At 37.8% G+C, this 27,603-nt stretch overlaps 8 protein-coding genes across 10 annotated transcripts; 3 read left to right on the forward strand and 5 right to left on the reverse strand.

The window, feature by feature from the left end:
• The first annotated feature begins 210 nt into the window (after positions 1 to 210).
• Positions 211 to 4,535, forward strand: LOC9302526 (ABC transporter A family member 10). The gene is given in 17 exon segments (XM_021014399.1): positions 211 to 319; positions 429 to 759; positions 842 to 921; positions 1,011 to 1,143; positions 1,245 to 1,364; positions 1,446 to 1,564; positions 1,682 to 1,840; positions 1,948 to 2,207; positions 2,209 to 2,234; positions 2,340 to 2,423; positions 2,509 to 2,843; positions 2,924 to 3,124; positions 3,206 to 3,315; positions 3,421 to 3,505; positions 3,592 to 3,720; positions 3,807 to 3,912; positions 4,086 to 4,535. Coding segments are annotated over 17 exon segments (2,742 nt in total). The 5' UTR covers positions 211 to 244; the 3' UTR covers positions 4,475 to 4,535.
• Positions 4,536 to 4,547: 12 nt separating this feature from the next.
• LOC9300830 (germin-like protein subfamily 3 member 4) lies at positions 4,548 to 5,564 on the reverse strand. The gene has a single exon (XM_002866406.2). The coding sequence runs from the start codon at positions 5,331 to 5,333 to the stop codon at positions 4,701 to 4,703; it is 633 nt and encodes a 210-aa protein (XP_002866452.1). The 5' UTR covers positions 5,334 to 5,564; the 3' UTR covers positions 4,548 to 4,700.
• A 75-nt stretch (positions 5,565 to 5,639) lies between these two features.
• On the reverse strand, positions 5,640 to 7,352 carry LOC9302527 (inositol polyphosphate multikinase beta). Of its 2 annotated transcripts, none has more exons than XM_021014414.1 (2): positions 7,277 to 7,352; positions 5,640 to 6,749 (listed from the first exon to the last, which is right to left on the reverse strand). In XM_021014414.1, the coding sequence occupies exon 2, from the start codon at positions 6,714 to 6,716 to the stop codon at positions 5,814 to 5,816; it is 903 nt and encodes a 300-aa protein (XP_020870073.1). In that variant the 5' UTR covers positions 6,717 to 6,749; positions 7,277 to 7,352; the 3' UTR covers positions 5,640 to 5,813. The 2 variants fall into 2 exon arrangements, with proteins under 2 accessions (XP_020870073.1, XP_020870066.1); XM_021014407.1 differs by lacking the exon at positions 7,277 to 7,352 and adding an exon at positions 6,993 to 7,254.
• A 155-nt stretch (positions 7,353 to 7,507) lies between these two features.
• On the forward strand, positions 7,508 to 9,730 carry LOC9302528 (peter Pan-like protein). 2 transcript variants are annotated; one of them, XM_021016108.1, is made up of 8 exons: positions 7,508 to 7,586; positions 7,827 to 7,875; positions 7,964 to 8,149; positions 8,296 to 8,526; positions 8,620 to 8,712; positions 8,810 to 8,997; positions 9,108 to 9,301; positions 9,388 to 9,730. In XM_021016108.1, exons 2-8 carry the CDS (start codon positions 7,858 to 7,860, stop codon positions 9,537 to 9,539), a joined length of 1,062 nt encoding a protein of 353 aa, XP_020871767.1. In that variant the 5' UTR covers positions 7,508 to 7,586; positions 7,827 to 7,857; the 3' UTR covers positions 9,540 to 9,730. The 2 variants fall into 2 exon arrangements, with proteins under 2 accessions (XP_020871767.1, XP_020871768.1); XM_021016109.1 differs by lacking the exon at positions 7,508 to 7,586 and adding an exon at positions 7,602 to 7,727.
• A 4,539-nt stretch (positions 9,731 to 14,269) lies between these two features.
• Positions 14,270 to 19,829, forward strand: LOC9300831 (ribonuclease TUDOR 2). Its single transcript, XM_002864709.2, has 16 exons — positions 14,270 to 14,476; positions 14,969 to 15,146; positions 15,245 to 15,319; positions 15,423 to 15,539; positions 15,636 to 15,743; positions 15,993 to 16,199; positions 16,290 to 16,505; positions 16,587 to 16,694; positions 16,925 to 17,095; positions 17,188 to 17,385; positions 17,470 to 18,036; positions 18,126 to 18,314; positions 18,398 to 18,478; positions 18,561 to 18,755; positions 18,848 to 19,225; positions 19,320 to 19,829. Exons 2-16 carry the CDS (start codon positions 14,988 to 14,990, stop codon positions 19,500 to 19,502), a joined length of 2,952 nt encoding a protein of 983 aa, XP_002864755.1. The 5' UTR covers positions 14,270 to 14,476; positions 14,969 to 14,987; the 3' UTR covers positions 19,503 to 19,829.
• A 210-nt stretch (positions 19,830 to 20,039) lies between these two features.
• On the reverse strand, positions 20,040 to 22,694 carry LOC9300832 (calnexin homolog 1). Its single transcript, XM_021024190.1, has 6 exons — positions 22,479 to 22,694; positions 22,292 to 22,361; positions 20,867 to 21,996; positions 20,699 to 20,770; positions 20,498 to 20,608; positions 20,040 to 20,407 (listed from the first exon to the last, which is right to left on the reverse strand). The coding sequence occupies exons 1-6, from the start codon at positions 22,563 to 22,565 to the stop codon at positions 20,288 to 20,290; spliced, it is 1,590 nt and encodes a 529-aa protein (XP_020879849.1). The 5' UTR covers positions 22,566 to 22,694; the 3' UTR covers positions 20,040 to 20,287.
• Positions 22,695 to 22,867: 173 nt separating this feature from the next.
• Positions 22,868 to 24,488, reverse strand: LOC110228065 (pentatricopeptide repeat-containing protein At5g61800). Its single transcript, XM_021024200.1, has one exon. The coding sequence runs from the start codon at positions 24,444 to 24,446 to the stop codon at positions 22,944 to 22,946; it is 1,503 nt and encodes a 500-aa protein (XP_020879859.1). The 5' UTR covers positions 24,447 to 24,488; the 3' UTR covers positions 22,868 to 22,943.
• Positions 24,489 to 24,504: 16 nt separating this feature from the next.
• On the reverse strand, positions 24,505 to 27,229 carry LOC110224128 (calcium-binding mitochondrial carrier protein SCaMC-3). Its single transcript, XM_002866410.2, has 4 exons — positions 26,597 to 27,229; positions 25,197 to 25,970; positions 25,027 to 25,117; positions 24,505 to 24,941 (listed from the first exon to the last, which is right to left on the reverse strand). The coding sequence occupies exons 1-4, from the start codon at positions 26,988 to 26,990 to the stop codon at positions 24,764 to 24,766; spliced, it is 1,437 nt and encodes a 478-aa protein (XP_002866456.1). The 5' UTR covers positions 26,991 to 27,229; the 3' UTR covers positions 24,505 to 24,763.
• Between the last annotated feature and the right edge of the window lie 374 nt (positions 27,230 to 27,603).

A 27,603-nucleotide genomic window follows, 5' to 3' on the forward strand; every position in this document is an offset into this window, starting at 1 on the left:
TTTTTTTTGGTAAAATGATGTATCCAGATTGTTGTTACACTGTATACAACCAAATCTTAATACAAATATGTTAAGAGGGTTTTATTGGATTATTATCAAATATGATTTGATAAATTAAAAAAAAATTAAAGGGCTGATTTTTAATCACCCTAAAAAAAATTAGTAGAGAATATTAAAAAGCGGTGTCAGTAAGAAAAACAGAAGAAAAAATTTAAGACTAACGAAGCTTCTTTCTTCTTCATCAATGGCGGATCCTAGTCAAGAAGCCAGTTTCTGGGCGCAGGCAAATGCGTTACTTAGAAAGAACTTAACCTACCAGGTATGTGTGTGTGTTGTACATGTGAATAGTTGAAAAATATGATACGATCGTTATTGGAAAACATGGTTAGAATCTCTTAGACTCGATTATATGTCATTTTTGGGTGCAGAGGAGACACATATGGACGAATGTTAGACTCGTCCTGGTTCCACTACTCCTTTGCTTACTTCTTCTAGGGATTCAACTTTTGCTTGATGCTGTGGTGAATAAGGCCTCTGATTTGACTAACTGCGCAAGTCAAGATGATTTTTCTAGTGGTGATTGTCCCATCCCAAACCCTCCATTGTTGCCTCCACTGTTACAGATTCCAGAACCTGAATCTCGTGCTGTCAGTGGTGGTTTCTTTTCATACGAAGACCTTCCTGACAAGTCGTGTAGAAAAACAGGAACTTGTCCTGTTACTATACTTGTAACTGGGAATAACCATTCCCTTGGTCAAGGTATATGCTTCTTTGATACATTTACTTTATTTTTTTGTGTTGTTGAATTGCTATGTAACTTATCAGTTAAGTGTTTCTACAGCTTTATCTGGGAATATGTTTGGTGGTTCGTTTGCTGTGAATTCCTCTGACCTCTTGTCTAGTTTAGCCTATAATGTCTTGGTACGTTTTGATATTTACTTTCCATCAACAAAGTGCAAACATTAATCTCTATGTCTTAGATTTTTTACTAGAGGGTCATGTGACTTCAGGGTTCAACACTAGCACCAGGCACAAACAATTATGCAGATCCGGGGATTGAGTCTGATATTCCCATCTACAGTATCCAATCTCAGTGCAATCCAAACTCTACATGGCCACTCTCATTCGGAAAAATTCATACAGGTGTTTTTCATACTTCTTGATGTTCAAAGTTTTAGACAGTGAGAAATGTGGTTGTCTTCACTTTGATGATTAACTTAGTGGTTGTGTCTATATTACCTCAGTGGTGAACTGTGTTAAAGGGTTGTCTCTCTGGCGAAATAACTCTGTAGAGGTCAATGATGAGCTTTTCAAGAGTAGTTGGAAGGGAAATCCTGAGCGGATGACAAATGAGATTGCTGCAGGTTTATTTAATTTTCTTCTATATATATATGATAAGTATCAAGCTATGATCTCTTACCGTTGATGTTATTTTGTTGTCTTAGCATATGATCTCTTGAATACGGATAGAAACAACTTTGATGTGACCATCTGGTATAACTCAACATACATTGACGACCCTTCAAGGGCACCTTTGGTTCGAGTTCCTCGCTTGCTCAATCTGGTATGAAATAATACTACTCTCAAGGCATCCTCTTTGTTGAATTTGTAATGTATGCATGCTCTTTTACATGTTTCTTTTTATTGAACCGGTCCAATGTTCACACCGTGCAAAATGCAGGTATCAAATGCTTATCTTAAGTTTCTGAAAGGCCCCAGGACAAGGATATTATTCGAGTTTGTCAAAGAAGTTCCTAAACACCAAACTAAATACCATCTTGATATCGCTTCCTTGCTTGGCCCGCTCTTTTTCACTTGGGTTGTTCTTCTTCTATTCCCCGTAAGTTCTTTTTCGTACAATTGATTACTTAAGGCCATTACAAGTACTAAACTGAACAAAGTATCCACCCCAATTATGTGTTAATTTGTGTGTATATAATTTTGCAGGTGATCTTGACATCATTGGTGTATGAGAAACAAGAGCGTCTAAGAATTATAATGAAAATGCACGGGCTAGGCGATGGTCCATATTGGATGATTTCCTATGCCTATTTTCTTTCTCTATCTATGTTTTATGTCATTTCTTTGGTGATCTTCGGGTCAGTGATAGGACTCAGGTACTTCCGGCTCAATGACTACAGCATCCAGTTCGTTTTCTATTTTATCTTCGTAAATCTGCAAATCTCCTTCGCCTTTTTAGCTTCTTCATATTCTCAAGGTTAAGACTGCAACAGGTACTAACATCACATTTCTTGAATCATCTCTAGAATATGTTAAATTTTAAATACCCCAGTGAAATTTCAAAGGCTTCATGGTTTTTTTTTGGCTTATAATTGTAGTTGTTGCTTACACATTGGTGTTTGCAAGTGGGCTCTTGGGCAGCTTTCTTTTTGGAGAACTGCTTGATTCTCCCTCATTCCCCGGTAAGTTAACAAAATCAATACCTGGAAGAACAATTACACTTGTTTATGTGACCACTTAGTAACTAGTATATATCGACGTTAACAGAAAAAGGGATTCTTGCTTTGGAGATGTATCCCGGCTTTTCCTTATTCCGCGGATTGTATGAGTTCTCGCAATATGCCTTCCGTGGAAGCGGGATGAAGTGGAAAGATCTCAAGGAAAGCGGAATGGATAAACTGTTCTACCTTATGTCTGTGGAGTGGTTTGTGATTCTTATTGTGGCCTACTCTATCGATCTAGTTTCTTCATCCGGGAAAAGTCCTTTCGTTTTCTTGAAGAACCATTTCAAAAAATCATCTTCCCTACCAAGTCCTAGTGTGCAGAAGCAAACCTCTGACAACATTCTCATTGACATGGAAAAAACAGATGTCACTCAGGAGGTATGAAAAAAAAACAAATCTTATTTCTTTCCGTGTTTCTCCAACTTCAAGTAGTTCTGATAATAAATGAAAACAACCAGAGAGAAAAAGTTGAGCAACTGAGGAAAGAAGGGAGCACAGGGCATGCGATTGTGTGTGACAACCTGAAGAAGGTGTACCCCGGTAGCGATGGTAACCCGCCAAAACTAGCAGTAAGAGGGTTATACCTTGACGTTCCTTCAGGGGAATGCTTTGGCATGCTTGGACCTAATGGTGCCGGAAAAACCTCTTTCATCAATATGGTGAGTTTCGCAAAACCACTGTTTTTACACTACATAACGTTTCAGAGTGTCAAATTTTGTAACATTGTTCTGCTGCGCTAGATGACTGGGCTACTGAAACCGACATCTGGAACTGCGTTGGTTCAAGGTTTGGACATATGCAAGGATATGAACAAAGTATACACGAGCATGGGCGTATGCCCGCAGCATGAGTAATTAACACTCTTAACAAGTTTTGCATTTTATTCCTTTATCATACAAATAAGGAACAACTGATGGATTTGTTTTGTTTTTTGATGTCATTCTCTTGGTTTCAGCTTGCTCTGGGAGACGCTAACGGGAAGGGAACATCTTCTCTTTTATGGGAGGCTTAAGAATATCAAGGGCTCTGCTCTAACACAAGTAAGATTTTCACTTGGTAATTTATTTACATGTGTTACTACTCCATATATAAGACTGTGTTAATTGGATATGATACATTTTTTAAGGCTGTGGAAGAGTCTCTCAAAAGCGTCAGCCTTTTCGATGGAGGAGTTGCCGACAAACCTGCTGGAAAATACAGCGGAGGTATGAAAAGGCGGCTTAGTGTAGCCATTTCGCTTATCGGGAACCCAAAGGTACACCTCCGGGTCTCTTTGCTATGTGATTTTGTAAGCAACAACTCAAATTTATTAACGAATCCATGTGTCTGATTTGTTAAAAGGTGGTTTACATGGATGAGCCGAGCACAGGACTTGATCCAGCCTCAAGAAAGAATTTATGGACCGTGATCCAGCGTGCAAAACAAAACACAGCCATAATCCTCACAAGTATCTTTCAATCTCTTTCTCATTACTCACTCTTCTACATGTGAATCTGATAGATACCATGAAACTGAACCTATTACTCTTAGTTAAGACTCATTTTGTTCAAAAGAGTTTTTAAGGCAATAAGAAAGTGATGGATATTTTAACCTAGAGAAGCTTGTCCCTCACGTTTTCAGCTCACTCGATGGAAGAAGCAGAGTTTCTTTGCGACCGATTGGGGATTTTTGTAGACGGAGGCTTGCAATGTGTAGGAAATCCGAAAGAGTTAAAGGGAAGGTATGGGGGATCATATGTCTTCACGATGACGAGCTCAATTGAACACGAGGAGAAAGTAGAGAGAATGGTTCGACACATTTCACCAAACGCCAAGAGAGTATATCATTTAGCGGGAACACAGAAATTCGAGATCCCTAAGCAAGAAGTCATGATTGCAGATGTGTTTTTGATGGTGGAGAAGGCCAAAAGAAAATTCACAGTTTTCGCTTGGGGACTCGCAGACACAACCCTGGAAGACGTCTTCTTCAAGGTTGCTACAACTGCTCAAGCCTTCAACTCTTTGTCTTAATGATTCACCCTACATAGGGAATCACTGTTGTTATATTATTATTCAAGTTAGGTCTTTTTATGGACAAATTTAATGCCTTCAGAGACACGTTAACTGCAATAGACTTCTAATCAATGTTTTGAAACATGTACCAATCCGACAGGTCGGACCAATGATCCGGTACTGTTGGATCTTAAACACATTTCTTCTATTTAATAACAGCAATGAGATGAGTAAGAGAAACACTCTAAAGCTCATCACCGTTGGTGACTCTAGAGCCAGAGCCAGTAACTAAAGACCTCGTCATGTTCTTTATATGCTCTTGATCGATCCCAAAAACTCCTCCAATATTCACGACTCCAGGATTTTGGCTATTGTAGAACGAGAAAGCGGTGGCTCGTTCGAAACCACCGCTCAAGCAGAAATGAAGCAATCCTTTGGGGAAGACAAAAACATCGCCTTTTCGCAGAACTGTTTGAAAAATCTTGTTGTTAGTATCCACAAATCCAGCAAACACGACTCCTTTGACCACAAAGAGAAGCTCGGATGACCTCGGATGCGAATGGAACGGCACAGATCCGTCCCTTTCAAGATCAGTCCTTGAGACGGAGAGGCCAAGAGTGTTGAGACCTGGAAACCCTGATGCAGTGAGCAATGTGACGCTCGACTGGAGATAATTGTCTGTGTCTCCAGCTACTGTAAGTTTGGTGGACTTGAAATCCTGAGCGTTAATCTGGGTCGGGTTCTTGCAAGGATAGCCGTTGATGAAGAAAATGCTCTGTTCTCCCGGAGCAGTCGGACATGTGTCCTGCATATTGTCCGAATCCGCAGAGACATATAAGAAGTTTGCATAAAACACGATCACGACGAAGAAATTCATCGTAGTGAATTGTGATGAAGAGTACTTAACTTGTAATTAATCAGATATAAATAGAAATTAAAGGAAAACCACAAAGAAAAACTCTGTTTCTAGGCGATGTGGCTTAGAGTTGAGTACACTACTTAGTGGCCTTTTGAGTAAGATTATGCTCTAAGATGAAAATCGCTTCTAAGTAATATTTTTCACTGATTTTCCAACTTATTGATGTTGACATTATTACTTCTTCAAGCTCTAATTCTATTTTGTTTACCTGAGAACGCAATTTTGCTTTGCTATAACAGGAAACCAAAAAGAAGCTTAACTGGCTTTAGCTTAATTCCATGAAACTTTCTATATTTTCCTCTAATGAGAAAGTACAATGGTTTGGTTAACGAAATTATACAATTGAAAGGGACAAACGTTTATGTCCAAAACCAATTAATCCAACTAAGGAAAAACTTGGAGATTATTTGAAATGGAGCCGGGAAGAACGACGTTTCTCTAGCGCCCGTTCTCAAGTAGGGAAGTATCGGTTTCATCGCGCTTGTCTACGCTCTGAAGAATATCTTTGATGAACTTTATGAAAGAGCAGAGTCCACCCAAGAAATTATGGTCGATGACACCGTTTCCGTCAAGAACATGCGCGAAATCCACCAGCTTTACTTCTGCACGTGCCTCCGGTGCATCATCTCCTTCTTTCATCAAGATCGATTCATTCTCGTAAATCATCAGAATTGAGCAAGAATTGAAATGGTAAAGCGTTTGGATTTCGAACCAATCTTTAAGCTCCAACAACTGCGCTAAGATCCCATTAGAACCGCCATAAACCTCTGATGCAAAAGCACAGTTTGGAGTCAAGTTAGAGTCAGCGGGCGAGTTCGATGACACAAACTTCCGCAGAGCCAATCTAGCGCCATCTGCATTGTACCCAAGAACAAGCTTCTTCTCAGCTCTCCAGAAACTTGATTCTTGGTGGTCAAAAATCTTAAAACCCGAAACCCTGAACCCCAACGAAACCGTGGTGGTCTGTCTATCTTTCTTAATACATTTCTTGAAGTATTCTTCGGATACATCCAGGTACCATGTCCTAGATCCAATCTTAACATCCATTACCGACGGATTTGAGTACACAGAAACAACATCATCAAGAACAAGATGAGGAAGCTTGCCAGATCCATCAGATGCTTCAACTAGCTGAGTGCCGTGACACACCGGGAAGTATCTACGGATGTGATATGGAACCTTCTTGTTCGATGTGAAAGACTCATAGAACTTAGCCTCATGTTCGCCACGAGAATCTCCCTGAAGTGGCTTGAAGAATCGGCCTTGGTCATCTACGAGTGGACCTAGCTTCCCATCACTAGCAATGTGACCAGCAACTTGGTGTTCAGGGACCTTGAGCATCTTCTTTGTGCAAGAGTATATACGATGATGAATCTGAAGAACAAGAAATCAAATTCACCGTTAAGAAAATTTCCCAAAACAAGAAAAAAAAAAACTGAAACTTTCTTAATCAACCATTTATAGATCATTGATCTTAGGTCAAAGTTTCATCCTTTAATTTCCAAGAGATTACTCAAAATCAACCAAACGCAAAATCTAAAAAATGTTGTCTTTCTTATGAATCAAATTAGTGTTCTTCAATTCTCTCCACATAACAAAGAAAAAAAAAACAATCACGTCTATCAGAATTCTTGAGTTCATCGCCGAAGAAGAATCATAAAAGCGCGAAATAAGACAAACCCAGAATCACAACATGAAAATAAACAATTTGAGATCTCTAAAATCGTACAAAAAGTGAAAAATCTTTAGATTAGAATAAACATTGAATGGAACTTTAGAGAAGTAACGATTTCTGGTGATAATACATAAAAATTGAATTGGAGCAAACACGAAGAAATTTGCACATAGGTAAGAGATTATTGATCAAAGAAATTATCAACATTCAAGAAGAAATTTATTACCAAACAAATCTCCCCGGAGAAATTTTGATGCTCAAACGATAGCAAAAGAAGTGTATTTGTTCTATGCCAAAAAAAATCCTAAGCAGCCTTGTCGGGAAGACGAATATAAAAAATAAAAATAATTAAATAATAATTGAATAAGTTCTTTTTGGAAAAAGATCAAATTACTAAACCGGACTCGTATGAACCGGATTTCAGAGATAACCGGTTTTGAGTATATAGGGCTTTTCCATCTGTCTTTACAAAAAACAGCCGTCATCTCCTACTACCGCAGGCTCTATAACTCCGGCCGGCGAAATTAGGGTTTTTGGTAATAATCTCTAATTCGAGTGTACCACTCTCTCTTCTTGAATCATCCATGGTTTTTGGTGTATATCTGTAAAAACCCTAATTTAGAGCTCATTCTCTGTTACGATTCTCTCTCAAGGGTTTTTAAGAGAAACCTTATGCTGTAAAAACCCTAATTTAGAGCTCATTCTCTGTTACGATTCCTCAAATACATAAATGTTTCGTCTTTGTATTCACCAATCCAAATTTTTCTTCTTTTCAGAATCTGTAGCTGTTTGGTGAGATAAGCATAAATGGGTCGTTTCAAAAACGTAAGTTTCTCTACGAAATCATGTTATCTCTTTTGTTTTTCAGTAATATGTAATTTACTGGTTTTAACAACACTTGTGATTGATATAGAATAAGAAGAGTAGGGTCATTGTGAAGCCTATTCCAAAGAAAAATCAAGAGGATGTTAGTCATGTCACTGGGGATAAGATTCCCAAGAGTTTTGTGTTTTCGAGAATGAAACTTCCTGGCCCTGTTAAACAACTTCAGATGGATTTGAGGAAGCTCATGCTTCCCTACACTGCTCTCAGTCTTAAGGTCTGTTTTAAAAGCTCTTATTCAGTTATAGTTAGTTTCATTGTTTGATAAGTTGTACTATTGAAAAGTGTGTTATGTTTCGAGGGTTGTGATTTTGATTATTTCTAATGCTAGTTGTTCCATTTTGTTCATCATCTTCTTTGCAGGAGAAGAAGCGGAACACTTTGAGGGACTTTTTGAATGTATCAGGTCCAATGGGTGTTACACATTTCCTTATGCTTTCGAAAACAGCGTCTTCACTGTCTCTAAGAGTAGCAAGAACTCCGCAGGGCCCGACTCTTACCTTTAAAATTCATCAGTATTCCCTAGCATCAGATATAGCTCAGTCTCAGCTTCGACCTAGATGTCCCCAAGATCTTTTCAAGAGTCCTCCTTTGGTAATTAATCTCACTTCTCTCTTACACCGTATATGGTTTTGTAATTTGTTGGTTTTGCTAACACCTGAGTGTGTTAATTTTCTCTTGGTTTAGATTGTTCTTTCTGGATTCGGTTCTCAGGAGTTGCATCTGAAACTAGCAACGATTATGTTTCAGAACATATTCCCAGCTATTGATATTAACACTGTAAGTTTATTGCCTAGAACTGATTATATACTGTGTTTTTTTATTGTAACTTGTTTCAGCAATTTGATTTTGTTCTTCTGATGGTGAAATATATCAGGTCAAGCTCTCCACCTGCCAGAGATTAGTACTCTTGAACTACAACAAAGATACAAAGCTCATTGATTTCCGGCATTATTCTATAAGACTTCAGCCTGTTGGAGTATCTCGTAGGATCAGAAAGTTTGTGCAAAATCATCAGGTTCCCGATCTTAGGAATCTGCAGGATGTTAGTGATTTTGTCACCAAGTAAGGATCTACATTTGGTTCAGTCTGTTTGTTATTTACCCCTCTGTATCGATGTGGATGGATTAATGTGACATTTCTTCTTTCTTTTTTGTTGTGTCCCTCTTTTCCAGGGCTGGTTATGGATCAGAGAGCGAAGGAGATGAAGAAGCGGCAACCGTGACACTATCATCTGATCTAGGCCGAGTTAACAAAGGGTCCACCAAGAGCGCTGTGAAGCTGCAAGAAATTGGACCAAGAATGACTATGCAACTCGTTAAAGTGGAGGAAGGATTGTGTACAGGAGGAATCATATTCAGTGAATATGGTAAAATGTTAATCCTTATTTCCTTACATTGTGGTTTATATCACGTCTATTACAGGACAAAACATCTGATTTCGGTTTTGTTTCAGAAAATGTGGATGGAAAGAAAGAAAAGTTAAAGAAGAAACAGGATGAAGAAGGTGCTGAAGAAGAAGAAGAAGAAGAAGAAGATAGTGAGGAAGAAGGTGAAGAGGGTAGTGAAGAAGATGGGGAAGACATGGATGAAGATTTTGAAGATTGAAAAGAGTTAAAAATATAGTAACAGTACTTGAGTGTTGTTCATCAAATTTTGTTCCTTGGATCTCTGAGTAGCGTTGCTTCTATTGTCTTATTAAAATATGAGCACAATTACAAAGCCTTTTGTGTTATTAAACTAAATGTCTTCCTTGAATTCGTATTTTGACCGAATTATTTACTCTTCTTGTTTACGAACTTCTGTTCCTTTTTATGTTCAATTTTGTTCTCTTTTGGCAAAAAGTTGTCTAATTTTTTTATAAAGAATTTTGAGTAGTTTAAGGAAATCATGTTTAGAACAATTCAATATGAGTAATCTTTTGCAAAAAAATTTTAAAGTAACTTACTACTAGATTTGTTTGCATTTTGACGTGAAGATTCCATGTGTTCTTTTCTTTATAACTCGAAATTCAAATGTTTTGATGAATCATTCAACCACTATATTACCAGGAGTTGGTTGATACTCTCAATTCCAGAAAACATTAAGTTCATAAACAAGGATAGTAAATAATTTGGTCAAAATACGAACTCCATGAAGAAATTTAGTTCAAAAAAACAAGATTGGAAAAGAGATTAAAAAGAAATTACTAAATCAGTGGTATGTTTAGAAAAATAAATGAAAAGTTTTATGTAAGCTAATGAAAACCTATCAAAAATAACAAAAATGGAGACAGTATGTGTATGCGCAAGTTTTTGGTTAAAGAACACAAACAAACAAAAATGGTTTATTTTTTAATCAAAAAGAAAAGACAAAGAAAATGAGTATTGTGAGGGAAAAAAAAAAAAAAATGAGTATTGAAAAGTTGAGAGATACGCATATGCAGGCAGATAAAGTACAAAAGACGCAAGTACAATCTGTTGAGGAATCTAACGGCTTTCCGTCTCGATTCCTGTGGGCCGATTACATAACTAGTTTCGTTACGTATCTAAAATTCTGCAGCCAAAAGTTTTTAGTTATGGCCCCGAATTTTACTTGTTTCTAAAATACAACCCTTTCTTTTCTAATTATCTTTAAGAATCCCATGAATAGCCCTTACAATTTTAGCAACGTTCTAATCAATAATCATATATGTCTTTCGATAGGATATACCGGGCTCGTTAATCTAAAAATGGAAGTATAATCCAGTGGAATCTGTGAAAAAACAAATCAAGGAACCTCAAATGTACCTTTCAAAGATTTAATTAGTGCATATATGGGAATGAATCATTTTAATACTATGACTTTGGTTTTATGTTTTATGTTTATTTCTTTTATTCAATACTTCACACTTGAGAGATTTAAAATTTGAGAACATATACTCCCTTCGTTTCGTTTTATTTGTCGTTAGAGTTAAAATTTTGTTTCATAATAGTTGTCGTTTTAGGTTTTCGATGCAAATGTTTGGTGAAAATTCCAGTTTTATCCCTACTGTTTTAATGTTTCGGCTAATGAATTTTTTTATAAAATATATTAATAGAGGGTAAAACAGAAAATTTAATGCTTTTCTTAATTTGTGTGAGAAAACCTTAAACGATAACTAAAACGAAACAGAGGGAGTATTTAATTTCTCGTTTTCAACAATTAATTACAAATTTATAATCAATGAGAGATATTACTATCTAAATTCACATAGTAAATTGAGAAAGAAGATGTTTTTTTGACAGTATGAAAATATGAGTTTAGTTACATCGTCGCACTTTTGGGTTAAAGTTCAACGATTTAGCTATGTGATAAAAAAGATTTTTTTTTTTTTTGTCAAAAGTGATGAAATTACTACACTATAAGTGTATACATAAAGAAACCGAGAAAGTCGTTCACGGATAAATTGTTGATTTATTTTGTTATTTCTACAAAAAAAAAAGGTTATATGGAAAATGACTAGTAGCTAATCAAAGTTAATATACTTCTTGCCTACCAAAAAAAAAAAAAAAAAGTTAATATACTTCTTTCGTATAAGCGTTAACAACTTTTGTTACCGATCGTGATATATATAGTCAGATGATTAGCTCATAAAGCTAAGTGACAAAATTAATAATCAGCGGAGAATGATAGGTATAGAGATTGGTCGGAAGTAGGTAGAGCGTGGACAGATCAATTTTCAGACCGAATTCAAAGTAACTCCATTAAAGACCAATTGTTTCCCTTGAAGAATCAGCTAATTAAAACGTGCAAGAGAAAAAACGTGTTTCTCCTCCTCGTGTATTCATTCATTCACACCTAGGCCTATTTAACTTATCATGGATTTATGACTTATATTAATTGCAGATATGTTTTTCCTCAAAATATCATAGAAAAACTACCAAATCTACCACATTTCCTCCAATTCTTTTCAAATCTATCATATTTTCAACTTCCTTTCCAATTCTACCACATTTGATATAGAATTTATTATTTTGCCTTCCCTTTCTCTCTTTCTCTTTATGTTTATTTTTTAATTTTTTTTGTTTTCTTTCTTTCTTTCACTCTTCTTCTCTCTCACATTATTTTTTTGTTTATCTCACTCATAGATATATATGTATATCTATGAAGTTTTCTTCTTCTTTTTCTTCTCACATTGATTTTTTCTCTCCTACAAAATCTAAATCTGGGTTTGAAAATAGTTTATCAATTATATAGTTTTGGTCAACGACGTTAAATCGGCTACACATTTAGATCTGGGTTTCTTCTTATATGAACTTGTCTCCGATCTAATTCAATTACTCATTTGATCTGAACTTGTCCTCGATCTAATTCTGGTACTCATTCGATATTACTCATTCAAAATCTAAATCTGGGTTTGAAAATAGTTTAACAATTATATAGTTTTGGTCCACGGCGTTAAATCGTTGAAAATAGAATTAGATAAATCTGGCTTTGATATTACTTGTCCTCGATCTAATTTTGGTACTCATTCGATATGAACTTGTCTCCAATCTAATTCTATTATTCATTCCATATGAACTTGTCCCCGATATGATTATATTACTCATTCGATCTGAACTTGTCTATGATCTACTTTTATTACTCATTCAATATGAACTTCTCCTTGATCTAATTCTATTACTTATTCGATATGAACTTATCCCCGATCTAATTCTATTACTCATTCGATCTGAACTTGTCTCCGATCTAATTATATTACTCATTCCATATGAACTTGTCCCCGATATAATTATATTACTCATTCGATCTGAACTTGTCTCCGATCTAATTCTATTACTCATTCCATATGAACTTGTCCCTCACCTACTTTATTACTTATTCGATATGAATTTGTCCTTTATCTAATTCTATTACTCATTCGATATGAACTTGTCCCCGATCTAATTCTATTACTCATTCCATATGAACTTGTCCCTGATCTAGTTCTATTACCCATTCGATCTAAATTTATCCCCGAGCTTAATTTATTTTTCTCTTCATATGTCCCCGAGTATTTGTTGGATCTTGCTGAAGACCTTGAAGGATCTAACCCTAATCTATTAATATATTATTTAATTACAATTATAAGTAATTGTAAACGTACAACATTTATTGCAGTCTGGTCCCTCTTCTCCAGTCAGTACCAACTTGTCCTTTTATCTGACACAACCTTATATCACCATCAAGAGCAATTTTGTCCGTTATTTTGCATGTGGGAGAGAAATGTGGTAGATTTGGAAAGCTTTTTCAGAATGTGGTAGATTTGGAATGCCACATCTCTAAAAGTGGTAGATTTGGAAAAATTCCCAAATATCATAATCACAAGCTATTATTTCTTCATTCTTATATTACTCCCTTGTCCCATTTTCTCAGATGTTTGGATTAAAAGCACAGAGATTAAAAAACAATAAATGTTTTCTCATTTATGAAAATTCAACCAATAGAAGAAAATACTGCATAATTAAAATAATTAAAAACTATTAAACTAATATAAATCAATGCATTGAAATTAGAGAAAATCTTATATAATAGAACAAATGAAAAGGTCCAAAACATCTTATATATTAGGACAGAGGGAGTACTAATTTAGTATTTTTGATTTCAACATAATAATCATAACCCATTAGCTGGGATAAATATTTAAGACAAAAAATTATATATTTTTTTTGGTGAGTAGACAAAAAATTATATAGTTAATATTTTCAACATATAAAAAGTTATATACTCTCTCCGTTTTAAATTACTTGTCGTTTTAGAAGTTGAATTTTGTTTCAAATTAGTTGTCGTTTTAGGTTTTCAATGCATATTTTGACAGATTTTCAAATTTAACCTATATTCTCTTAGCTTATTAATTGATAATATTGCATAAAACAATACATTAATTAAGGGTAAAACAAGAAAATTGAATGTTTTCTTAATAAGCGTGAAAAAAGCTTAAACGACAACTAATTTAAAACGGAGAGAGTAGTTAATATATTTTTGTAATGTAATCTAGATTTCTATAAAAATTATTTAAATGCTACATTAAAAATAAAAAATAAAAACTTTTTTTTAATTACAAAATGGGATGTATTGATATACTACAAGAAAGAAATAACATAGAATTTATTTAATCTCTATATGTAGATAAAATAAGAACTTAACTTTTATTTTAAAAGTTCAAAAGTTTCACAAACCATATTTATCACAAAAAAAGATGGTAGAGATAAACAAGAGTATTAAATAATTAAAAAAAAAAAAACTATTTTCCGCAAAATCCAAATCTAAATAATAATGGCAGAAAGAGGTAAATAAATGGAAAGTATTGGGGTAAATAGTATAAGTATAATATCCGATGATTTCTCATAATGTCCTTGTTTATATATTTCTTCCACCTCTCCTCTGCACAATCTTCCTCTCAGCTCTCTCTCTCGAGATCCGTTCTCTTAAATCTGTCCCTCTCTTCAATCTCATTCTCTTGAGCTCTTTTGTTTCAATCTCAGATCGAAATCATCATAGAGAATTAAGATTTGATTTACGATTTTTTAATCAGATCTAGTTTTCACCATCACGGATAAATTCAGGTATGTTCATCATCGGAAGAATTATCATAGATCTATCTCTGTCTGTTGATACGAATTGGATGTATTTAGATTCAATCCTGATCTGATCTTTTGGCGTATTGCGATCGCAAGTTTTGGTTGGTGAGAATTCGTTTTTTTTAAGCTCGATCGAACTCTAGAGTGTAGATCGAGACCAATGTAGGGATTTGTGATTCGTTTTTGGATGAATGATGCTATGTTTTAATGGATGCATGTGAGGATTTTTTTTTTTTTTTCGTGATTCACCTACCGATCTGTGAGAGGATAGTTTTGAATTATGGTTGTGTTTATTGATTTGTTTGAGCTAAATTGAAGTATGGATCATATAAGAACCAATGCAATCATGTTGAAAAGGAAAACAACTTTTTTGAAAACTTTACTCTCATTTCAGAGTGTTTTTTAGTGTTGTCTTTGATTGTGGTAAGTGGTAACCTTTTTTGTTTTTTTTTTGTTTTTGCGTTGTTCATCGTGCAGGTCTTAGCCAATCACCAACATGGCGACTGGGGCAGCAACTGAGAACCAGTGGCTCAAAGGGAGAGTGAAGGCTGTTACCTCCGGAGACTGCTTGGTGATCACGGCTTTGACCCACAACAGAGCTGGCCCACCACCGGAAAAGACCATCACTCTTTCTTCTCTTATGGCTCCTAAAATGGTCAGCTTAATTAAAAAAATCATTCCTTTCCCAACCCTTTTTTACTAACAAAAGTTTTCAATATTTACATAGGTACGTTATGTTTCTCATTGTTTCAGGCTCGCAGGGGAGGTATAGATGAGCCTTTTGCATGGGAAAGCAGGGAGTTTCTGAGGAAGCTTTGCATTGGAAAAGTGCTATGTTGAATCTCTTTATCACTTATACCATAGGTTATGGATTTGAGAATGTTTGCTTCATTGATATTAACAGTTTAAACCTTTTTTTTTTCTTGAGCAGGAGGTGGCTTTCAAAGTGGATTACAAAGTGGAAGCTATTGCCGGAAGAGAATTTGGCTCGGTTTACCTTGGTCACGAAAATCTTGCTAAGCTTGTTGTTCAAAATGGATGGGCAAAGGTGATTACCATTTTATTTCACTCGATAGCCTTGTCTAAGGTATGATGCTCGCATCAGCTTTCTAATATGGTGGAGGATTGCTTGTACTATGCACAGGTCAGAGGGCCAGGTCAGCAGAATCAGGATAAGGTTAGTCCTTACATTGCGGAGCTGGTACAGCTTGAACAGCAGGCTCAGCAGGAAGGATTTGGTCGTTGGAGCAAGGTTTGTGTCTCTTATTCTGTTTCTATAAATTTTGGTTTGTCATTTGGAATTAACTTCAAGTTTCTAAACATTTGGAATTATTCTATCTATTGTCTACTCAAAATATGGGGAACCAACTTGAAGATATTTGGGTTTTTATCTCTGTGAGATTCTCCTGAGAGTTTTATGATTAGATATCTCCCACTGAAATTGACTTCAGAGAGTTTCTGTATTCTACCTTGATTTGGTGATGGAATTAACTTGATACAGGTTCCTGGTGCTGCTGAGGCATCTATCAGAAATCTTCCTCCTTCTGCTGTTGGAGATTCTGGCAATTTTGATGCCATGGGTCTTTTAGCCGCAAGTAAAGGCAAACCCATGGAAGGTATTGTTGAGCAAGTCCGTGATGGCAGTACCCTTCGGGTTTATCTTCTTCCGGAATTTCAGTTTGTGCAAGTATTTGTTGCTGGACTCCAGGTATATGGAATCTTATGTCCTTATTTTTGCTGCGTGAGGAGTTGACATTTTAATCTCATGGTGTAAGATTGCTGGAAATTTTCTATGTAGGCTCCATCGATGGGAAGGAGACAATCTACACAAGAAGCTGTTGTTGAGCCGGATGTTACAGCAACTTCGAATGGAGATGCTTCTGCTGAGACGCGTGGTCCTCTAACATCAGCTCAGAGACTCGCTGCCTCAGCAGCATCGTCTGTCGAGGTTTCCTCTGATCCGTTTGCAATGGAAGCCAAGTACTTTACTGAGCTTCGTGTGCTTAATAGAGATGTAAGGAGGTTTTACAACAAATTAACTCACATGTATCTGTATTTGACATTTACTTGATATAAGTTGAGCTGGATTGTGCAGGTTCGTATTGTTCTTGAAGGCGTTGACAAATTCAACAATCTGATTGGGTCAGTATACTATTCCGATGGGGATACAGTTAAAGACTTGGGTTTGGAGCTGGTTGAAAATGTACGTGCCTTAATTTTTCGACATGATTACATTATTGAACTTATTGGCCAAAAAAGTTTGGCTTTGCCACAACGATACTGGTATAACTTAAGATTAAGATTAAGTTGACCTGTTCATAGTTTGTGGTTTTCTTGGTACATCAGTTCTGATATACGAAATCACTGGCAAATATGATCTTTTGATGGTGTTGAATAAAAGTTATGACACTGGCTGCTATTCCTTTTGCTCAGGGTCTTGCTAAGTACGTTGAGTGGAGTGCCAACATGTTGGATGAAGAAGCCAAAAAGAAATTGAAAGCTACAGAACTCCAATGCAAGAAAAACCGGGTGAAAATGTGGGCAAACTATGTCCCTCCAGCTAGCAACTCTAAGGCAATTCATGACCAGAACTTTACCGGAAAGGTAATATCTGCTTGCTCACATTTCTTGGTAAATATATTTCCGTCCGCCCATTTCACCAGTTCTTAGTTCTTACTAGTTTGTACTCTCTTCAGGTAGTGGAAGTTGTGAGCGGGGACTGCTTAGTAGTTGCTGATGATTCTATCCCATTCGGAAGCCCAATGGCAGAGCGCAGAGTTTGCCTTTCCAGTATCAGGGCTCCTAAAATGGGTAACCCACGCAGAGAGGAGAAACCTGCCCCTTATGCGTGGGAAGCCAAGGATCTTCTGAGACTAAAGCTTATCGGAAAGGAGGTATCTATTGCGTTGTGCCTTCTTACTTAAATCATCGGTGTGCTACAGAGGTCAAGATCTCTGACTTCCTTTTCCTCGGTTCAGGTTATTGTTCAAATGGAATACTCAAGGAAGATTAGCCCAGGAGATGGTGTTACTACTTCTGGAGCTGGTGATAGGGTCATGGATTTTGGCTCAGTGTTCCTTCCATCCACTACCAAGGGTGATGCAGATGTAGCAGCTGCAGCAACTCCTGGAGCGAATATTGCTGAACTCATTATTGCCCGTGGCTATGGGACTGTGGTTAGACATCGTGACTTTGAAGAGAGATCGAACCATTATGACGCTCTCCTGGCTGCTGAAGCTCGTGCTATTGCTGGGAAGAAGGGAATCCATTCTGCAAAGGATTCTCCAGCCATGCACATTACAGACCTGACTGTGGCCTCGGCCAAGAAGGCTAAAGATTTCCTGCCATCCCTGAGCAGAGGCAAGAGAATATCTGCCGTTGTGGAATATGTCCTGAGTGGACATCGGTTCAAGCTATACATTCCAAAGGAAACGTGCAGCATTGCCTTTGCATTCTCTGGTGTCAGATGTCCTGGCCGTGGCGAACCCTATTCGGAAGAAGCTATTGCTTTAATGAGACGTAAGATCATGCAGAGAGATGTTGAGGTAAATTGAACATATTACGCCACACCTCAATTTTGCTTTCTTCTCTTTTCTTTTCTATGAGTCTTACATAGTTTCTTATAATCACATAGATTGTAGTGGAAACTGTGGATAGAACCGGTACTTTCTTGGGATCAATGTGGGAGTCGAAGACCAACGCAGGAACATATCTTCTTGAAGCTGGTCTGGCAAAAATGCAGACTGGCTTTGGTGCAGACAGGATTCCCGAAGCTCACATTCTTGAATTGGCAGAGCGATCTGCTAAAAATCAGAAACTGAAGGTAACATCAAATACATGATATCTTTTACTAAAGAAATGCATCTCGTTCAAAAACTTTACTTGCTAAACCGCATGATGTCACAGATTTGGGAAAACTATGTTGAAGGAGAGGAAGTCGTAAACGGTAGTTCTAAAGTAGAAACCAGGCAGAAGGAAACATTAAAGGTAAATTTAGCCGTATGATTCTTTCTACAAGTCAATTTTCAATACTCAAACCAAAACCTTAATTCACTCTTAATTGCTACAGGTTGTTGTTACGGAAGTACTTGGAGGCGGTCGATTCTATGTTCAGACGGTTGGTGATCAAAAAGTAGCTTCGATTCAAAACCAGCTTGCATCTCTGAGTCTTAAAGATGCTCCCATTATTGGATCATTTAATCCTAAGAGGGGTGACATCGTCCTTGCACAGTTTAGCCTCGATAACTCCTGGAACCGTGCAATGGTAAATTATAAAGTTTCTAAATATGCCAACCATTACTTCTTCTTCTTTACTATCACGTATGGTTGTTTATTGTATTTCGTATTTTTGTTTAGATTGTTGATGGACCTCGAGGAGCAGTTCAATCTCCAGAGGAGAAATTCGAAGTGTTCTACATCGATTATGGAAACCAAGAAACGGTTCCATACAGCGCAATTCGCCCTGTGGACCCTTCAGTATCCTCAGCACCAGGGCTCGCACAGCTCTGCAGACTTGCCTACATAAAAGTTCCAGGCCTGGAAGACGACTTTGGTCCTGACGCCGGAGAGTATTTGCATACCGTAACACTCGGAAGTGGTAAAGAGTTCAAGGCAGTGGTAGAGGAAAGAGATACTTCAGGAGGAAAAGTGAAGGGCCAAGGAACTGGAACCAAGCTTGCTGTAACTCTCATCGCTGTCGATGATGAGATCTCTGTCAATGCAGCAATGCTTCAGGTCAGTGCCCAGCCTTCTCTTCAACTCCTCCAAAACTTTTGAGTTAAGAGTATTGTCTTAAACCTGAGAGTGAAATGTGTTGTTATGATCACAGGAAGGAATAGCGAGGATGGAGAAACGCAGGAAATGGGAACCGAAAGATAAGCAAGCTGCTCTTGATGCACTTGAGAAGTTCCAAGACGAAGCTCGCAAATCTAGGACCGGAATCTGGCAGTATGGAGACATCCAATCTGATGATGAGGACACTGTTCCAGTCAGGAAACCGGGTCGCGGGTAAGTGTTTCACAGCGGTGAAAACTTTATGGTCCAAGAAGGCATCATGAGGAGGAAGAGAGAATTCATCGTTTCTCAGAAGCGAGATGATGTTTGCCTGCAAAGCATCAAACTTTTTGTAACGTGTAGAACTCTTTTTTTTTTTTTCCTTATCCTTTTTCTTTTTCAATTTATCTTTTTTTTTTTTATTATAGACTTCAAAAGAAATTTTATATTTAGGAGTACGAAACGAGACGATCTTTCTGTTCTTTATTTTTGTTTGACAAAGAAACATAATAAGGTGAAGTAAACTTCAAGGTTACCAAAGTCAACATAAGAGGGACTTTCTATTTCGTTAATGTCTAACTTATGTTTTGAGCTTTCTTTAGTCGTTTTTCTTTTCGAGATTCTTTCTTCTCTTTTTCCTTCCAAGGGGTAATAATAGCTAAAAGAATGATTCAACCTATTGCTAACACGATCTGTTACCCAAACTTTTGCTTTTGTCAATCTGTTACCAAACTTTCGTTATAAACTCTTTTGATTTTAAAAAGAAACTCAAATGTTTGGAGTAACAAGTTACTATTAAAGGGGATGAAAGAAGAAACAGAAACTACAATTTAGGGCTGTCAAGAAAGCGTCTTCATTCACTTACATATTCCTTCCTACTTTTCTTCGCCGAAAGAGAAAAAATTCCCAAACTTGGTGTTACACCATTATAGGCTACAGCAGAAAACAACATTCAACCCAAAACCAAAAACAGAGAAACTCAACTTTCCTTTCACATCTTCGAAAACTACTTAAAAACTTGTTCTAATTATCACGTCTCGGTTGCCTTTTGCGTGGTGCCGCGGTTTCTTCCTTCTTCTCCGCCTCATCCCCACTCTTTGAACTCTCTGCTACTTCTGGTTTCTTCTTTTCCACAGGTGCCGCCTATTTCACCATTTTGATTTATTCATTAGATTCTTCTCACTATCCAAAAATGACCATTTTGCATAAAACTCAAGGAATTTTTTTTTTTACCTTTTTGCCACCAAAGATAAGCTTGAGGAAGAGCGAGAAGAATACAACCACAATGGAGACGAGGACACCAATGGTTAAGTTTGGTTGTTGCTCAGCTTTCTCAATCAGTTCCTACAAAACAAACATTTCACATCATCACTCAAGGTCGAGTCATCAACAAATCATAGCATTCAATGTTATGGTAAAGGAACCAGAACTTACCGTGATCTTAGACTTGTAGGCACTTAGGAAAGATAAATCTGCAACCTTGTTCAAGAGGTCGAAAACAACCTTCTGCAATATCATGCACATAATAAATACAGCTGTAAGTATTCATACATAAACCTCGATATATATTAATAAGTTCAATTCTGTGGAAAATCAATTTACCTGGTAGCTCTTGAGACCATCTGCAGAGCCAGCAGCTTCCTCTTCTGCCTTTTGTTTCTCTTTCTCAACATCGAATTTGGGCTTCCAAGTGGTCTGTCTGTAAGTCTCAGCGACCTTCTCGTCCTTCGCTATCAAGATGTTGTCAAACAAGATACCATCTTGCATTGTCCAGATCTCAATACCGATGGCTGCAATGGGTTCGTAATCGGGTCTGTCTAGCTCAAAGTAGTCAGGGTTAGGAATATCTTTGGGTTTCCAGATTCCCTTGTAAGCCGGGTTATCAATAAGAGGTGAACTCCATTTTCCCTTGTAAGCAGGATTCCTCTTCATTGGTCTCTTCCATTCACCACAACCTGGTGCTGCTTCACATTTGGGGTTGTCAATCTTAGGAGCCTCCCACATACCATCTTCCTCATCATCCCAATCTTCAGGCTTGGTCGCTTCGGGGTCATCGACCTCCTCAGGCTCATCATCTAACCATCCTTCGGGTTTCTCAGCTTCCTCATCTTCGATCTCCATGGGTGCATCCTCATCCCAGTCATCAGGTTTCACGGCATTTGGATCGGGAATCTTGGCTCTTTCGTCCCAGTCTTCTGGTTTCTTGTCTTCAGGGTCAGGGATGGTCTTGGCAGGGATCAATGCAGGCTCAAAGTCTTCACCAGAGAGTAAATTGGCCTTTTTCTTCTCCTCTCCATCAACCAAAATCCTAACCTCGTTGTCGGGTTTCAAGATGGCGGTGTAGACATGGGAAAGCTTGTCATAAGGAACAGAGGGAGGGAACTTCAGATGGTGTTCAACGTACTCGCCACTCTTGGGATTCTTGTGCTTTAAGATGAAATGCACTTTGTTTGTAGCTCCACACTTGTCAGGCCCAAACATGATAGAGTAAGGGGATTCACTATCGAATCCCTGAGGTGTCCATCCAGCTTCTTGAGGACGGAGGTACTTCAAGTAAGCACCTCCACACTCAAGTCCTTCCTGGAAACGAACCTCGTACTGAAGAACAACAGTTCCCTCCTTGAGGTTTAGAGGCTCGTCAAGCTCTTTCACAATCCCATACTTTCTAGCCTTCTCACTCACGAGAAGTCCATAATCTTCATGTCCTTCACTCTTTGCATGCTTCCATACACCTGAAACAGATAAAAATGGTGTTAAAAAAGAAGCTTCAATGCAAAATTGGAAAATCATCAACAGCTTCAAGTCAAAACAAATGCCATTGCAAAACTGTTCATAAAATGCCGAGATTGCATCTACATAGTCAGATTCGATTCAAAATTCTCGATTCGATTCCTCTATAATGTTGAGTGCAATACATCAAGCTTCACTTCAATAATTGAGTAGTATTTGAATTCCAATTACAGACACAGATCAGAACAATATAGTAACCACAATGCAGAGGGAATTCAAAGACAATAAATAGTTTACCTTCGTAATCACTATTCTTCGAAACGATCCAGCGACCATCAAAAGGCTCATCGAAAGACTCATAAAGAACCTGAAACAGAATCGAGAATCCAAAACCAAAAAAAAAAAAACTCAGTTAAACAACGATAGATCTAAATCTTCGGATCTAGCAAGAATATTCAAAGAACACAGGAAGAATCGAAATTACCGTTTGATCGTCACAGTAGCAAAGCTTCTGGAACGAAACGAAAGCTAAGAGAAGCAAAAAGCCGGAAAATAGTTGCCGTTGTCTCATTCTCGGAATCCTCAATAGGCCAAAGGAAACCTCAGGATTAGATCTAAATCGGTGAATAGCCGGACAAGTAGATCGGAAAAAATCCTTCGTGAAATGTATTTTTTAGTTTCTCAGAATTAAATTATATATTCAATCCCGTAGACCCGGTCGAGTGTGTCATTTTGTTGTTTCCACCAATCAAATCTCTCGCCACGCGACGTTACCCAATCATAACATGCCACGTCATTCAAAAGCGAGCTCTTCTACGTGCACTGTTATTTTGCTATATACGTGCACATTTAACAGCAACTTGAACTTGAGCATAGGTGTTGGGCCTGGGCCCATTAAAATTTTTAAGTTTATCAGGTAATCATGGATAAGATAACAAATAGAGATGGACTAATAAGACAAAACTTTACTAAATCCAGCATTCTTCTTCACCTTCTTGTCTCTTTCGATCATTTCTCTAACCTTAACTACATCCTCCCATCTCTCTGCATTTGCATACATTTCCACCATTACTTTATACACTCCTCCATCCTCGGGACTCAACGCCTTGACTCGCTTTGCAGCTTTCTCTGCGACTTCTATGTTCCCGTGGATTCTACATCCGCCTAACAAACCACTCCATGCTAATAGTTTCTCTCTTTTTCCTCCATCTTTAGGCATTTGCTCTATCATTTCCGCTGCTTCTTCGATTAACCCTGCTCTTCCAAGCAAATCCGCCATACACCCGTAATGTTTCATCTCTCTATCAACATCATACAAAGATCTCATCTGGTCGAAAAGCTTTCTGGCTTCACCAACTAGTCCAGAATGGCTGCAGCCCACTAAAACACTTATGAAGCTTACTCCATCCGGTTTGATTCCAGAACTAACCATCTTATGAAAGTAGTCAACCGTTAGCTCGCCGTTACCGTGCATTGCAAGACCAGTGATCATTGCATTCCATGTGAATAAAGTTTTATCTGAAGATAAGTGGAAGATCTCCATCGCTGTGTCGATGAAGCCACATTTTGCATAGAAATCCACCAATCCAGTAGCTAAGAACGAATCAATGAAAAGTCTCTTCTTTTTCGTGTAATCATGAATAGCTTTCCCTTTTTCCAAATCCCCTGATTGTGCACAAGCTGAAAGAGTTGAAACAATGGCGACGTTATCCGGTTTTAAGCCCAAACCAATCATTTCGTCGAAGAGACTGATTGCTTCTCTGCACTGATTCATCTGTGCATACCCAGCAATGAGACTATTCCAAGAAACCAAATCGCGAAAGGGCATTGAATCGAATAACTCTCTTGCACGAACAATCTCACATGCCTTCACTAACCCGTCGATCAACACATTGTAGGTAACAACATCTCTTTGAGGATTTTCGTCGAACAGCTGCAAGGCACTACCGATTGGGGCCATCAATGAGTAAGCCCGAATCAGAGTGTTGAGAGTGAACAAATCAGATAACAATCCGAATCTCAAAGCTTGACAATGCAGAGTCTTGACTAATGAAAGATCACCATTCTTCTTTGCTGCACAAGCCTTGAATACGAAAGGGTAAGTGTGGAAATCGGGAGGAACAGAGCGACGTCGCATCTCCACGAAGAAACGTTGAGAAGAGAGAGACAACGGCTCATGAAGCGTATAAATCCTAATGATCGTATTGAAGCAAAACGTTGATGGGTTTGTGATGAATCTCAAAACCGAAGTCGCGTAGCTCACGACCACATTCGACGTCGACGCGGACGGTGAAATAGAGGTGATGGCGAAGAGGACATTGGCGAAAACAGAGTTCTGGTTGAGACTACTGGAGATTCGTCCCGAAGTGATGAATTGGGCGTGAAATTGATGCAGATGCTTAAGGGTTCTACACAGCTTCAAGAGATATGAACAACTACAATAATTAATCATTCAGTTGATCAAAGATCAGATTCACTAAAGCTTTCTCTTTTAAAGGGAGAATTCACAATTTCAGTGACGAACGATTTTTGCATTAAAACTATTTTCTCGGGAAACTTTCTGCTTAAGAAATAACTCTTTATGGACTCACCAAACTGTGAAGAAGAATCAATCAGATCAGGTTACAATTTTAGTTTTCTACACTCCGAAATGACCTTTACCGAATCCACAAAAAAAACCGGAAAGCTCAAGTTTTTTTTCGCCATCATCAAGGAGTTTTTACTGTATCTCTCCGTGAACACAACATTAGGTTTCTTGCTTATTTTTTTTTAATCAAGGGCCAGATTTTTCTTCATAGCTTCGTAGACAAGGTACGAAATGCTTGCGGAAGGAATGACTTTGAAGAAGTTGGGGAAGATTCCTCTGTAAAAACCTCTTAGACCTTCGCCTCTTAGCGTTTTCAGAAACTCTTGGATCATGCTAGTTTTTGAGATATCAGCTTGCATTCTAATGATAAATGACTAAACTCAGTTTCATACCAAAAAGAAGAAAATAGATATACTAAAATCTTAGATTTTGCGAGTCTCTTTACCTTGTTCTTATGACCTGTAATGGGTAAACACACGATGCTCCAAGAGCTCCAGACGTCATTCCACATCCCAGTTGTATGAGAGGACCTGGCTCTGCACAGCATATACGGTTTAGTATCATGTGGATATTAAGAATTTACAGAAACTTTAAAAGGCACGATTAGTAACTAACCGGCAGTGTCATGAAGAAAATGTGACCTTGATAAGTCTTTAAGAGTTTCGTAAGCAGCAAGGTCAATTCCTGCGTAAGGTATAATCCCAATAAGAGAAGGACAAAGACCCCTGTAAAAAGCTCGGGGTCCTTCTTGAATCCAAATATCCTTCGTGAGTTTCCACAGCTTTGGTGTCCCAACTTCACTCACAAAAGTCTGTAACCGAGTCTTCACGAGATCCATAGGATAAATAGCTGTTTGAGCCACTGCACCAGCCAATCCACCAGCCAAAAGCCTCCCGCTTGTACCAATGTCACCATCCACTCCCCCAATTATGGATTTAAGCATTTCATAAGCAGCAAACTTTATGGCGCTTTCAGGAGCGACTTTCGTTACATTTAACCCATTACCTCTGAAGAAACCCAACAACTTATCTTCTCTCCATATTTTCTTAATGGTCGGGACAACGCCCAAATTTGTACGTTGAACTTGCAAAGCAACTTTCAGACGGTCCAGAGGCGCAGTCGCGGTTCTAGAAACAGCTCCTGCTATTCCTCCAGCGAGAAGTAATTTGCTTCTTTGAGCGTGTGTACTTATACCGTCTGGTATAACAGCTTGTTCCCCAATGTCAATTAAGCATACTCTTTCCCAGTGATGATAAATGTTTTCAATTGTGGCTTCATGAGGGTTAAGCAAAAGAAAATCCCTCCACTCTTCAAAAGTTATAATTCCGTTGTTGTCCTTATCAACATGCTCCATAAAAGAAGCGAGTTCCTCATCTTTAATTTTAATGCCTACAAGAACATAACAGTGAAGTCAATTTACGTCGAAAACACTGTTACACAATAATAACCTACAAAATTTTGAAAAATGAAAGCATGTAAAAAATAAAAGAGCTAACTTTGCCAATAGACTCGCCGAGACAATTTTGTAAAACCCAATAAAGCAATTCACATCCCACGGTTTTTGCAAACAGAACAATGGCAAAGGTTAAGCAGACATTGTTATTATGATGAATCTCCTCATCTAGAACTTTCTATTTTCCAGGGATCAACGGAGGACAACACACATTTAAATTTGCCTGAACCACAAATCCATCTAATAGACAGATAAAACTGTCTTACTCATATAACAACAGCAAACAAGACAATCACCCAAAAGGTCTTCCTTCTTTGACCCAAACATTTGCCTCCAGGAAAATCATGATATCGAACAAATAGCTCGCATAGTTGCAATTAGAAGAAATTACAAGAAATCCATCAAAAGACTCAAAACAACCAACCAATCTATTAGTAACAAGCAATCTAAGCAAAATCCACATCCATAAACCCATAAAAGTTTCCACTTTTGCTAAGGGAAGATACTTGCAAAGTAACAATAGCAAGTAATAGAACAGTAAGAAAAATCAAAAATCACATACCAGCTTTATCAAGAGCCTCCCAAAGCTCTTCTGGACAAATGTCGCCATTGTGTTCGACATCAATGGCCTGGAAGATCTTGTAGAGCTCAAGCTCCTTAGAGTCCATGTAACGACGAAACTCCTGGTAATCCACACGCCCATCTCGATTCGCGTCGCAGACTTTAAGAAAATCACTAGCGTACCTATAATTTTGAGGAATACTAAGCGAAGACAAACCTTTCTCGATCTGGGTATCGTCTAAGAACCCTAACTTCGAATTGTCGAAGAATTCGAACAGTTTTCGAATTCTGGTCTCCCTCTCCTCCTTGGTCTCTCGTAATGCCACCAACACATGCTCCATTGTTGCCTCTACGGGCTTCTTAACCGGATTTTTCTTGGATTTCTCTGCCTCCATCGCTGATTAACGATCAATCGAGAAACCCAGATGAGCAAAATTGGAAAGCTTTCAAGTTTCAACAGTCTTGGACGATTCTATGGTCCCTTCATTCTTGGAAGAAGAAAGAATCTCGGATTTATTCAAAATCAGAATTCAAAAATGAAATTCGTTGGACAAAACTTTTGTCTCTGAGATTGAGGTCGGTGAGCAAAAATATCAGCCTCAAATCTTCCATGGACAGCTGGAATCTCCATTATTTTTCATGGACCACTTCAAAATGTTTCCGACATATCTGACACACAAAACACACCACCAGTCAAATAAAACCCGGTCTAGTTTGAGTGAATCACAGCAACGAGTCAATTTTAACCGGTTTAGCTGCTTCGAACCAGAACAATGTGTCGGTTGAACCAGAACAGTGACAGTAAATAGTTTTTCTTTCTTTTGTTTAACTAACTAGTAACTGAATTTTACTTTTGATCATATAGATGATATTAGACAGTGAAAACCCACAAATTTGGATGTAGAGTAATTCATATGTTATAGAGGTTAAATATCTGTAATCGTGCAAAGTATTAAAGATTTGGAATCAAGACAATGAATATAATATTAGTGTATAACTTTGTTTTGT

The sequence above is a fragment of the Arabidopsis lyrata genome, assembly GCF_000004255.2.
Source record: "Arabidopsis lyrata subsp. lyrata unplaced genomic scaffold ARALYscaffold_8, whole genome shotgun sequence".
Lineage (NCBI taxonomy): Eukaryota > Viridiplantae > Streptophyta > Magnoliopsida > Brassicales > Brassicaceae > Arabidopsis > Arabidopsis lyrata.